Here is a 13,746-nt window from a genome sequence, read left to right as displayed (position 1 = left end):
AATAAATACTCCAAGTGTCAATCTGAGGCATTGTTTTAGGGCATTATTGTCTTATTTTTTAAATCTACCTTTGCATTGAAGATACTGACTTCCAGTGACGAGAGTGGTTGCAAAACCCAGATTTTAAGAGTCACCCTTTAAATGCTCTATTTGCACTTCTGTGTTACCAGAAGGAACAGAACAACATTGTGAGAGTCAGAAATGAGGGTTTTATCCTGCCACATGCTGGCTGGCTGAGTACCGCGTATCCTCTGTGTCTCAGCTCGCCCCATCTGTTAATATGGACGACACTGCCTTTCCTTGGGAAGCACTTTGAAATCCTCAGAAGACTTAATGCCGTGGCTGAGTAAAAGCAGACAATGAAAGACAAGCAGTGCGATTCGCGGAGCATAGCAGCTGTCTCCTACCCAGAAAGGCAGGAGTAAGCCCACTAATTTCAGGTTATAGTGTACTCCTTAATGCAGCCATTGCAGCGTTGTTAAGTAGCACAGTAGCCTGCTATAACTTGTAACCTTCACTGCCTACAGAAGGTCTTCATTAACATGAGCATTTTTCTCTTTAGACTTGATAGCAAGATCAGATGAGGAGTTTCTTTGATTGCTCTGATAAGTTTTCCCTTTTTGTGGAGCTTAACAGTGCTTTTAAGGGACAATTTAAAAAAGGCCTGTGAATGATGAATGAATTTGTTGTCCTGTATCCTGAGCACATAGCGGAGACTTGGCAAGTCTCGCCGGGGTTCTCTTACTCTTCTTGTCTGGGCGCTTCCTCGGCAGGACGGCATGCATCACTGAAGCGGCATTCTAGAAACAAAGCTGAGATTTGTTTTGACATTTTCCACTTGGGTAGGCGACTCCAAATATGCAGAAAATGAATCTTTTTCAAATTCTATAAACATTCCTGTGAAAGTGTTTTTTATCCACACCTAAGGGATAGATAAAGCAGTCAGACTCACCCTAGGAGGAAATTTGATGCTGACTGCTATGAACATTTTCACATTCCATTTGCCCTTGGCAAATACGCTATTTTTTAAAGTATTGATTTTCTCCATTGTTGATCTGGACATTTTTCTCAATGTCTTTCCATTTGCAGAAAATCAGAATGAAATCATTCTTAGATTTTATAGAATGGGAAAAGGAAAGTCTTGAGTACCAAAACCTTACTGGAGATTGGACAAATTTATTTATGTAAGCCTATATAGAGAGAAGGCTATGGGGAAAAGGTACAAATGTGATGTGAATTAATGGTACAAAACTGAACCCTTGACTGAACCCTGAGTAAAAGCAGTCTCTGAAACTCGTGCAGCTCTTCTGTAGAGGCATCTCTTTATCCTTGATCTGGAAACATTTTGATACTTTGCAATATTTCACAAATGCCTGTGTTTTTTCCTTTTCAGCTCTCGCTCTGGATCAATGAAAAGATGCTTACAGCCCAGGATATGTCCTATGATGAGGCAAGGAACCTGCATAGCAAATGGCTGAAGCATCAGGCATTTATGGCAGAACTTGCATCCAACAAAGAGTGGCTGGAGAAGATTGAAAAGGTAACTAAAGAACGTCTGAACGTCTGAGTGTGTCTCCGCCTAACCCATTTTATTCCTCATTGACATTAAATGTTTTTTATCTAAGACATTCTCAAAGAATAGTCATTGGTTAAGTTGCCGATTTAATTTTGCCTAGTCTTTCTTATCTGTTAGGAGGAAGGCATAACCTAGTTTTCAAACCTAAAGGCTAAAAGGGGCTAATGTTGTGATTTGAGCTAATAAAGTAGAAGTACTTCCTGCGAAATAACTGAATGTAGGCAAATAACTGAGTTTAGATTCCCATGCTGGTTTTCATTCATTCAGGGCTATGCTCAGGCTGCCTTTCCCCGTGCGAAAGTAGTGCATGAGGTAAAGTACAGTGAGTTTTGTGATTCATTAAGATTCACAGCTCTGTATCAAGTTACTTTGAAGGCTTTAATATGCTGTGATGAGCTGTACTTTTTTCCCGGTTTCTCACGTGTAGCTCTGGAACACTAAGGAGGTCTCGTCTTTAGCTCTGACAGTGGGTTTCTGTTCAGTGTAAGTTAGCTTAATTGCTCATTTCCTCTCCCACTTTGGCACTCTGTATCCCATTAGAGGCTTTTCTGTGATCTGCAAATAGCAATACCCTTTAATGGTGTAATTAGAAGGCTGCTCTTAGTACGGGAAGTACTTTTTTAGTGATGCTAATACATCCTCATTCTGTGCCTCCGAAAAATCAGATTGCGGCGAAGTACCAAAGTTGTGTATGGAGCCACAGCTGACAATCACTGTGTTAATGTTAGCGGGTGGTCACAGCTACTAAATGTGCTGCGTTGTGAGTAGCATTCACATCTGAAAAGGTTTCGTCCCTTGTCAGCACCACCCAGTTGCAAAGGTAGAAGTATAATTAGAAGTAAAGAAAATATTTCCAAAACTAATACAATCTTTGTAAAGGCAAATAGATACCTGAAGTCCAAGTGCTCTGCTGGTGCACCTAGGTACAGGGTTCCTGCTTCCCAAGGAAGATTGGTCCTCTCTGATATTAGCTTAGACCCATGGTAATTGCTTTTACCCATCGACATAACCCTCACTCCCATCTGACCAGCGTCCCTGGAGCTTCCACCAAGGAGCATGTGTAGTGGGAAAGAAAAAGGAGGCGTTGCTTGACCTTCCCATTGCCAAGAAACCCTCTTCCTGGCAACAGATGGACCTGGGAGCTGATGTTCTGGAAGAAGTCACTAGATAATTGGAGATAGAAAATGAGTGGTTGATGCTGCCAGCAGATGAGGAATCCTGAGTGCCTGCTAATCAGAATAATTTAACTAACGGTCTATGAGTGCTCGCGAGGAGGTACCATTTTGCTGCTCTTTGCATTGCAGGAGGGAATGCAGCTCATTGCAGAGAAACCAGAGACTGAAGCTGTAGTGAAAGAAAAGCTGACAGGTCTCCATCAAATGTGGGAAGAGCTGGAATCCACTACCCAGACCAAGGCTCAGCGTCTCTTTGATGCAAACAAGGCGGAGCTTTTTACTCAGAGCTGTGCTGATTTGGATAAGTGGCTGAATGGTTTGGAGAGTCAAATTCAGTCGGATGACTACGGAAAAGATCTCACCAGTGTCAACATCCTGTTGAAGAAGCAGCAGGTAAACGGAGCGCAGGTTGCAGAGCGGGCAGACAGCAGGTATCTGCACTCAAAGGAACAGATGGGGGATCCTTTCAGTTTAGAAAAGAATTTATTTGCTTTTCTTTCTTCCTGTTGTTTCATGTATCTTTAAGAAGAACCAGAAACACACCCAGAAACAAAACAGCCGTAAATTTCTTGATACAATCTCTATCTTACCCTGCCTGCCTTCCCCACATTAATATCTCTATTCTGTCTCCCGCTGTAGTCCTTCAGTCACTGGTCTTTCCCTCTCTGTACATGGCTGCCTGCCTGCGATTCAAACTTGTCCGAAGCTGTCAGTCCCTGATTCCCTGCTGTGAAGGCAGCAAGGAATAGCAGGGGCACCAGGGAGCAATGAAGCTCTTGTGTGCAATTTGCTGTGCTCCAGAGTTGTTCAGGGTGACTTGTGAATGACTGATAGAAGAGATTCAGCTGCGCTGTTGGCCAAATTCGCCATTTGCACAAGCAGGCATAACTGAGGGATATCAGCAGGTGGCCACAGTTGTGAATCTGTGTTTAAGCCTTGTTCCTTGCAATATGAATGCTACAATACTTATTAATGTGGTAAATCCTTACTGACTAGCATCTGTTTTTCCTTCTTATGAAGCTATTGACGTACCCTAGTCATATCAACTGCTTTTACCCCGGTTTTCAGGACCTTTTTGCCATGTTTTGTTTAGATGCTAGAGAATCAAATGGATGTTCGTAAGAAGGAGATAGAGGAGCTGCAAAGCCAGGCACGGGCTTTAAGTCAAGAAGGGAAGAGTACAGATGAAGTAGATGGCAAACGCCTTACTGTAGAAAAGAAATTTTTGGAGTTGTTGGAACCTTTGAATGAAAGAAAGGCAAACCTGCTGGCCTCCAAAGAGATCCACCAGTTCAACCGGGATGTGGAAGATGAAATTGTGAGTATAAAAGAAATCCTATTCCCCAGGCAATAGGAAAATGTCACACCTATTGCAGAGCTATCGCAGAAACCTTTTGATCGCATCTCTCGGTAGCATGTTTGAGTAATGCTGCTTTTTGCATCTTTTGTGCACCAGATGGCATAGCTGTATCTGGGGTTGCTTGAAATCATATGTGCTGCTCTTCTCTTACTTTCAGTTGTGGGTCGGAGAGAGGATGCCTATAGCTACATCCACTGATCATGGACACAACCTCCAGACCGTGCAGCTACTAATAAAGAAAAATCAGGTAAGTAGGTGCTGTTAGAGCACCATACCTGTTACTTCTCCTTAGTGCTGACTAATTCAGGAAGGAAAGGCTTGGGGTACAATGATGGGTGCTTCAGTGGTGATGTGCTATGGGGCGGGGTGGGGAGTGGCATGTTCAGAGAGGGCACAGCCGCAGTTTGCCCACGCAAGCTGATGGCATGCCTTTTACTGCCTAACCTTTCTTTTTTGTTTGATGCAGTGTCTCATCAGTCTGCTTTTCTCCTGTGTAGACCCTTCAGAAAGAAATCCAAGGACATCAGCCTCGTATCGATGACATTTTTGAGAGGAGTCAAAACATTATCACAGAGAGTAGCCCTAATGCTGAAGCGATTCAGCAGAGACTTGCAGACTTGCAGCAGCTGTGGAACCTCCTAATTGAGGAGACAGAGAAACGCCACAAGCGCCTAGAGGAGTCTCACAGAGCACAGCAGTATTACTTCGATGCTGCCGAGGCTGAGGCCTGGATGAGCGAGCAGGAGCTTTACATGATGTCAGAAGAGAAAGCCAAGGTGAGCAGCTCCACAACGACACTAGTTTGGTTTTAATTGTTTAGCTAGAGGGGGGCAGGTGACATAATTTAATATGTCACTAGTGTAATGGTAACATAAACAAATTTAATTCCCTTGTGAAATCTCAAGTGATCATCTCTTCTATCTGTTACGACATCTCTGGTAGTGTGGAGGATAGGCCTTGCTGCACTGAGTCAGCGAAGCATCCTCAGACCATAGATGGCAGCTGTGTGCTGCCTTTGCCCTAAGGTCAGAGTTACCAATACAGTCCAGTTTAGGTCAAGTTTTCAATTAGTTTTGAATCACTGGGAACAGCACGACGCACCTGTCTGTGAAACAGGCCTGATGTTGTTAGTTGTCAGCTTTACTCCCAGTGAAGTGAAACTGGAACAGCATCAGACCATACCAAAGAGTAGGTGAACTTCTCATTTTCAAGGAGGTATTAGAGTGCTGTATCTTATTTGTTATTTACATAAATATACTATGTTCATTGCCCTGACAAAATAAAACTCAGCTTTGTATCAGTATAACACATTCAATGGGTGTTCAGTCTTCAGTTAAAAAGGATTTGTTTCCTTTTTTATATCTAAGCAATGCAAATGAAAAGGGATAGTTATGTGAAGAGTACGTCATAAAAAATATTTTAATGAAAAGGTTTATTGACAATACCAGTTAACACTGAGAGTTGCGGGTTGTTTTTCTTAATCATAGCAATACATAGAAAGTTTTGATCATAATTTCTCCAGGCACGTTAGTGGAGAATCCTTTGGCATGGGCTCCGCAGGATTTCTTTTCTTTGACCCAGGCTGCGGTTGAAAAGCCTGACAAGTGACGTGCTGTCCTGGCTTTCCTCTGGGATAGAGTAAATTTTCACTAGAAGTTGGGAGGCGACACAGCCAGGACAGCTGACCCAAACTGGCCAAAGGGATTTTCCATACTGTGTGACATCGTGCTCAATATATAAGGGGGGAAGCTGGTCAGGGAGGAGGGATCACTGCTTGGAGACAGGCTGGGCATCAGGTTCCAGGCAGTGAGCAAATTGCATTGTGTATCACCCCCTTTGTATATTCTTCTATTAGTATTGTTGTTAGTTCCATCTCCATTTGCTGTCCCAGTAAACTGTCCTTATCCCAACCCACCAGTTTTACCTTTTTCTTCCAATTCTCCTCCCCTTCCCACCGGGGGTGGAGGAGTGAGCAAGCGGCCGTGTGGTGCTCAGCTGCCGGCTGGGGCTGAACCACGAGATGTGCCTAAAATGGTTCCATTTTTCTGAGCCCTACATAATCACCAGTGTTGTGTAAACACACAAAGAGCTCCCTAGAGGAGGAAATTCAAGGTGCTCGATGCTCAGCTGATGTAATTTTCTTCTGCATCCCAGAGGAGTTGCGGCATTCACTCTTTCACTTGTTATTTTGCTTTCTGTGGGTACCATTTGCTGTGAACTCAACTATTAATATACCATTGTCAGAACAACTTGTCTTCAAGCTGTACTTGGGAGCAGTTCTTTATCAGTCTTTCTGGCTACCACTTTTTGCTTGTACACCAAGGTGAACTTGCTGTGTGATGTCTTTCTCTGGAGTGGAGGACTTGACTGGCATTTTCTGTCACCATTACAGGATGAACAGAGTGCAGTGTCCATGCTGAAGAAACACCAGATTTTGGAACAAGCTGTAGAAGACTATGCTGAAACTGTGCACCAGCTTTCAAAGACCAGCAGAACTTTGGTGGCAGATAATCACCCAGAAAGGTATTAACTGTCATTTTTATTTGGATTATGCATTCTTTTAGTTGTTCAGTCACTTCATTGGGTCATTCTGACACACAAAGACTACGACAAAGAGTAAGTAGCTCAGAAGAGTGTACAGAGGAAGAGGAGTTCAGCCTCACTCAGTTCATGATGCATGTCAGACCATCCTGATTTGGCCAGAGATGGGGTCCTGAACAGGGACAGTATGTGCAGCTGCTGATTTCTGGGTAGTACTGACACCTTCACTAAATGTCCATTGTATCCTTTACACGGGCTAGTGGTGTCTGGTCTGCCAGCACTGCTGAACCTTATGGAGGTACAGCAATCCTGAGAGACAAGCGTCCATATTCACTCTTTCAGCCAACTTTTATGTCCAGCCCATAGGGTCCCAGTCATTTATCCTTCTGTAGGGCAGTGCTCCCTAAGATCTGCCTCCTCTCTTTGAGATTCCGGTAGAATCAGAGACCGGAATCTGTTCCTTTAAACACGGGCACATTAACATCTTGGGTTTGGTAAATTTATCTCAACATACTTTCCCTGTGGGAGAATCAGGAAGCTTAAGAACTGTTTTGCTGTGAGAGCTGCAGTTAAGCAAACAGAATTCTCCATTGGCTTTGACTGCAAGGCCGATTTGACTGTGAGGCTGATGTATTCAACTGCTCTGCCTTCGCAGATAGGAAGTTAGGACTATCTTAGGAAAGACACTCTCTGCCTCTGGTGGAAGATTGTTATTTAACTCAAAAGCACTCTCTTGTGGTCATGATACTTTCTGATGAGAGCGGATTTCCTGGCTGAGCTGAGTACTGGAAGAGCATAATCAACTTTACAAGGCAGAATGAAGGCAATTTGACAGGGCTATATGGCTCAGACAAAATATAGGCAAAAGTTACAGCAACTGGAAATATTAATCACTTTTGGAAATCCTGAGCTTTAGGGAGGAAGAAACCCATGAGTACTTCTGAACTTCAAAGTAGAATTTAAGTGAAAAAGAAATGCTACTTTCCTCAGCAGCCCAGATCCTGCCTCTAATTTTAGGAGAAGACTGGTATGATCTGTGGTCAAACCAATGGAGAGCTTGGTTCCCAGCTTCACCCTCTAAAGCCAGGGGGGTTATATGTACAGGGCAGAGACGTTTTCCAGTTAGTGCAGTCAAGTATGCCAGCAGAGTATTGGTCTGGTGTGTCTGAGTCAAATTCATACATGCAGCAAACACACGTTCTGTGGATTAAATACTGCGAAAGTGATTTTTATTCCTTGTAGATTTTTTTTTCCGTTTACTTTTATTATTTGTAAAGGACTATGAGGACTCAATGCTCTCTGTCTTTTTTCAGTGAGCGCATCAGCATGCGCCAGTCCAAAGTGGATAAGCTGTATGCAGGCCTGAAGGATCTAGCTGAAGAGAGACGGGGCAAGCTGGATGAGAGACACAGGCTGTTCCAGCTTAACCGCGAGGTGGATGACCTGGAGCAATGGATTGCTGAAAGGGAGGTGGTGGCAGGATCCCACGAGCTGGGACAGGATTACGAACATGTAACGGTACGTTCTTTGGAGGTGGCTGCAGGTTGACCTTCCTTTTCTGCCTGCTGCACGGAGTAGATGATTAATACAAATGGGTGGCAGGTTTGCTTGGTTTGCTGGGATCACTTTGCAATGACAGCACTGCATGAGTCTGGTTCTCTGCGTTTCAGATGTTACAGGAGCGATTCCGAGAATTTGCCCGAGACACTGGAAACATTGGACAGGAGCGTGTCGATACTGTTAACCACATGGCAGACGAGCTCATCAACTCTGGACATTCAGATGCTGCAACAATTGCAGAGTGGAAGGACGGACTCAATGAGGCCTGGGCTGATCTCCTGGAGCTCATTGACACGAGAACACAAATTCTAGCAGCCTCTTATGAACTGCACAAATTTTACCATGATGCCAAGGAGATCTTAGGGCGTATTCAAGACAAACATAAGAAACTACCTGAAGAGCTTGGTAGAGACCAAAACACAGTGGAAACACTACAGAGAATGCACACAACGTTTGAGCACGATATCCAGGCACTTGGCACCCAGGTATGCAGCAAGCGAATGATGCCGTCTGTGGGTATAGGATCCTGAGCTGCAGAATTCTGCTGTTCTTGGCCCCCTCCGTGGCTGGGAGACAGAGTGCTGCCAGCTGCTTTCAAGTGTGCTTCTGTGGGAACAACTTCACCTGCGTCATTTTCCTATCTGTCTTTCTGCTTCTCTGTCATTGCATTAGGTTAATTAGTTTATCTAAAATAGGAATCCATAAGTACACAGATTTCTGAATACATAGGTAATTGCTGAACGTTATTCCATTTCCTGTCCTTGGTTGAAGAAGAAATCATAAAGGCAGAGAACTTCTGTATTGATTTAAAGTAAAGTAAAAAGCCGTGGTGTCTCCGGACAGTCTCAGCCTGCTGCGTGGGTAGGAATAGAGAGTGGATGGAGAGGCACGTGGGCAGCACACTTCAGCTCCTCAGAGGACCTTCCTCTGATTGCCTCAAGCAGCAGCACCAGCAGTACACTGTGTGGCTGATATGGCTGGAAAATAGCTTAGATTCAAAGAAAAAAAGATTCATTTGACTTAACATATTGGCTCTTAAATAAATTTCTGAAAGACGTTGAACCGATACTAGATCTGTAAAGAATTCTTAATGCACCAGAGGTAATATGAAATACGGGTTTCAGATTTTTCTGTCCTTAACATTGTTCTTGGGTGTTATGTTACTTGTGCTGGAAGCCACCTCAGATTTGCCTGCTCCTTAAGCCACGTTCACCTCGGTGAACGCAAGACGCGACTATCCTGTCCCATGGAAGAATCGATATTCCAAAGGATACTTGGAGGACAGGGGCAGATATGAAGGGATGTGTAAGCCTGGCTGTTTGGGGTTTTTATTAAAAAAAAAAACCCACAAAAAAAAAGCCCCAACCAAACACTCTTCCACTAGGCACTTTTTATTTTTCCTTTCTGAGAGGCAGAGGAAGTCTGTAGACCTACATAGAGACTTTCTGACTTGGTTATGAATGTGGGCGTTCTGACTTAAATATTGCTTTTTATGGTGCTTCCTAACAGCAGTCTGAAGAGATTTAAGGTACATAGTCTAGGCTAAAAGCAGCCAAACTTGATCTAATTCCAAATCTTTTTGAAGCAAAGGTATGTTAAATAGAAGGTGGCAGCCCTTCGTACAGCACACAGGGGATTCTAAACCAAAAAACAATGTTCAGCTGCCAAAATGAGAATTTCGGAAGAGAACAAGTTGCTCAAGGAGTGGAGGAATTACGACTGACTGCATTTATCCCAGTAGGTCGGAAAAGATGGCTTTTATGGCCAAGCTGCCTGCCAACTCTTGATAATGTTGCAATTTACATAGTTGTTTACACTAGAGTAAAGGGGATATAGCAACCATTTGATTTTCCCAGTGTTTTACTTTCAGAAGCTGTAGATTTTATACATAAAATGGGAGCCATTCACAAAACACCAATCCCAGTCTCTCAAAAAGGTAATTATAATCAAGGCCTAAATGAAGGAATGTGTAATCATAGCGCAGAGCTGCAGTGAAAGCACTTAGGATAGCTTTGGGTGAAACAGCAAGAGTGCTGAGATGGATCATTATGACAGCGGCCCGATGATCTCTGTGCCTGTAGCTAGAACACTGTTTAATTTGATGTTCAAACTTCTTTTTTTTAAAAAGAGAAAATTATTAGAAAAGAGCTAATAGAACGATTCCTGGCTTGAAAATATGTGAAAGTCCAGAAATAGCATTTGATGTCCCAAGACAGTGTTTGAAAGGAAAGGAGATTTCTAACAGTAGAAAGATCTTTGAATTTCCCAATTTTCTTTGGAAATTTCCCAATTTTCTTCTCTCTGTCATTAAAATACAGTTTTCATCCTCTGTCAGAGTAGTGGTTTTGATACAGGAGTTCCTGAGTGGCATTGAAAATTTGATGATGAAAACGGTCCCCGTTTCCCCTGACATTTAACAGTCACTTTGTATTGGCACCCAGTTTTACGGGAGGTTTAGGCAGCGGCAAATCTTTGTTATTTTGACCCAACAGTCTTCTCTAAGAAATATTCTCAGAGGGATATACTGACTTCATAACAGAACAAACCTTTTTAGTATCAACAGACCCCAAATATATTTGCAATGACCTTAGAAAGCCATTCAAATGATCAATTAGCAGCTAAAATTTTCCTGCGTTTGTGACTCAAAAGTATCCAAATGCTGATGCATTTCTCTCTTACAAAAACACACCAGGTGAGACAGCTGCAGGAGGATGCCGCACGCCTTCAGGCTGCCTATGCTGGCGACAAAGCTGATGACATCCAGAAGAGGGAGAACGAGGTCCTAGAAGCGTGGAAGGCGCTGTTGGATGCGTGCGAGGGCCGCAGGGTGAGACTGGTGGATACAGGAGACAAGTTCCGTTTCTTCAGCATGGTTCGTGATCTCATGCTTTGGATGGAAGATGTTATCCGACAGATAGAAGCCCAAGAAAAGCCAAGGTAATGTAAAGTTTTTCTTCTCAATCAGAAGAGAAGGCTGCAGGTCAGTCGACGAAAAGCCTGAGCATCACTGAGCCAGAAATTCAGAGACAGGCTCTCAAAGTGGGGTGGTGGTGTAGCAGCTTGCTTTTGTGTAGTGCTGCCCAGCAGAGCCTGAGGGCTTCTGAAGAAATTGCAATGTAAAATTGTGTTCAAAGAGATTAAGTCCCACACCTTTGTTTGATTTCTGATTTGGACCAGAATGGTGCCATTCCTAAGGAAAGGCTGCTAACGGTCTTGCTTCCTGAACTACAAAGACGATCTAGAAATTAATATTTTTATTGTACACTTCTGGGTTAGTTTACTTGTTTGAAAATGTAGCAGCTGTTAAATCTGGAAGACATGTTTCTGAACCATGGATTGATCATTTTAGGGATGTTTCGTCTGTTGAACTGCTAATGAACAATCACCAGGGTATCAAAGCAGAAATCGATGCCCGAAATGACAGCTTTACTACCTGCATTGAGCTTGGCAAATCTCTTCTGGCCAGAAAACACTACGCATCAGAGGAGGTACTGTGCTTACTGAATGTGTAACAACCGCAGTGCAGCTGGCCTAGAGATTCTGTTTCAGCTGGAGAAACTTGCATTGTGCAATCTACAGATTAATAAGCTGTGTGTTTATAATGACATGCATTACTGCAGGGACTGTTCCACTTATTTGCTATTGTGAAATTAGTGTGTAATTTAACTCTGTGAATTCACATCGGGTAGCAGAGATGGCACCTAAATTGAAAGTATCATTTCCAGCCCAGGAAAAGCAAAGAAGCTGTTGCATTTGGTTCTGCAGAGAGAGCGCTCTGGGACGGCTGTGTTTGGAAAGGTGACTTCTCTGAGCAAGAGCAGAGACAACCGTGAGGTTTTGCTAGCCAGTATTCACCCTGAGAATAACACGGGGCTTACGCTGGCATGTCAGCGTTGTTAGTGCAGGTAGCTGCAGGCTTTTTGTAACAATCATGGGCAGCGCGTTTTGCATTATTTGCTAGGAAAAGGGCAGAAGATAAAATACATGGTTGCACTATTTAGATTTGTTTGTCCATTATACTCTTTTTATCAAATAATCTTGGTGCTGTAGTTTTAACAGATACTGTGTGCTTATGCAAATGTGATATTTTAATACAAATGGCATATTTATTTATACTTTGAAGAGAAAAACAGCTGTTGTATTCACATTTAAGTCACTTCCTGACAGTCTAGCATAGTGTATCCTGTCCGTAAATGTCAGTGCCGTTTGCTGGTGGTAACAGCTTACGCAGTGCGGTGGGGCAAGCCTGGTGCCTGTGTAACAGTCCTGCTTTCTCTTCAATCCAGATCAAAGAAAAGCTGCTGCAGCTGACAGAAAAGAGAAAAGAAATGATTGATAAATGGGAAGACAGATGGGAATGGCTGAGACTGAGTAAGGACACCCTTGGATTACTTTTGGGCAGGGCCATATCTAATTCTCTCTTCACTGTGTCTTTCTGAGCGTTGAAAAAACCTGCAGCTCCTTACTTTTTTATTTAACAGTGCTTGAAAGTGTGTTTGTACTGTAATAACTAAGATTCACACCTGTTGACTGTAAAATAACTGAGAATTTAAACCCAAGAAACCTGCACCAAAGGTCTTACTGTATATGATCAAATTTGGAGCTGGGTGAAACAGGTCTACCATATTTTGCAGATGTTCACGTTCCAACTGTGTTTCTACAAATGATGCACTACTAAAAAATAGGGAGAAGTGAAGCCCTGCTACCTTACTCATGTAACGTGCCTGCATTATCTGAGAGGCTAGCTTGTTGATGAGCAGTTTACTGCCAAAAGGTGTACTTTTAAACATTGCGGCATTTTGCAAGTTTTACACCAGCAATGGCAACCCAGTTCTGATACTCTAGCAAAGTGATCTGTATCTCCTAGACAGACTGAAGCCTTTCCAGCAGACAGATGTCCAGGATCTCAACATGGATAGTGCAGCGTACTCATTTTGTGGGGTTCTGGGCTGCTGTATATACTTTCTTTGTTGTTTCTGAGCCTCAGCAGGCTTTAAGAAATACAGTAGCATGGGCAATTGTCCCTCAGTTTGGGTGTTTGCACCATATTATTCATCAAAATAGCTCAATCCCTTTCACAAAAGCTGTGGTAGCTTTTTTTCAGCTGTGAAGACAGAAGGAAGGAAATCTGGAACTATAGCACTTGAGACAAGCATAAAGTACAGAAATACTGCTTGTGAAGGGAGCTACAGCCTACAGTCTAGCTGTTCTGTAGACAGGGCACTCTGAGGAAGAAAACCAGCAGGTAACAGACTTTCTGCTCTGAAGTTAGTAGGTTACAGCAGATTAGAACAAAAAGGAAACTCTGAAATTCCAAAATTAAATAGTCTGTGGAAGAAGTGAAGGTGGGCCTTAACTTTTATTTTTCTTCAAATCAAAACCAGCAGGACAAATTTCTGTCTTTTAAATGATTAATTTCAGTGAGCTTAATTAAGGAAAATACTTAGCCAAATACATTTCCTTTTTTCCCAAGCTATTTTTAAGTAAATTCAGAAGATGTCTGATGACTTTATGATGCTCTTTTTGATGCTCGT

The 13,746-nt window shown here is 42.9% G+C and overlaps 1 protein-coding gene across 7 annotated transcripts in view; it reads left to right on the top strand.

The window, feature by feature from the left end:
* SPTBN1 (spectrin beta, non-erythrocytic 1) overlaps positions 1-13,746 on the top strand; it is a 138,852-nt gene that overhangs the window by 112,645 nt on the left and 12,461 nt on the right. For all 7 annotated transcript variants that reach the window (XM_054818937.1, XM_054818936.1, XM_054818941.1 and 4 more), the window contains 11 exons: positions 1,394-1,540; positions 2,881-3,144; positions 3,845-4,069; positions 4,269-4,358; positions 4,609-4,887; positions 6,504-6,634; positions 7,966-8,170; positions 8,323-8,697; positions 10,905-11,149; positions 11,562-11,700; positions 12,499-12,583. In XM_054818937.1, coding sequence (XP_054674912.1) covers positions 1,394-1,540; positions 2,881-3,144; positions 3,845-4,069; positions 4,269-4,358; positions 4,609-4,887; positions 6,504-6,634; positions 7,966-8,170; positions 8,323-8,697; positions 10,905-11,149; positions 11,562-11,700; positions 12,499-12,583 — 2,185 coding nt within the window. The remainder of the gene's footprint in view (positions 1-1,393; positions 1,541-2,880; positions 3,145-3,844; positions 4,070-4,268; positions 4,359-4,608; positions 4,888-6,503; positions 6,635-7,965; positions 8,171-8,322; positions 8,698-10,904; positions 11,150-11,561; positions 11,701-12,498; positions 12,584-13,746) is intronic.

Source organism: Grus americana, chromosome 3 (genome assembly GCF_028858705.1).
Source record: "Grus americana isolate bGruAme1 chromosome 3, bGruAme1.mat, whole genome shotgun sequence".
Taxonomy (NCBI): Eukaryota; Metazoa; Chordata; class Aves; order Gruiformes; family Gruidae; genus Grus; species Grus americana.
Note: the sequence above shows the minus strand (reverse complement) of the source record. Positions and strands in the feature narration are given on the sequence as shown.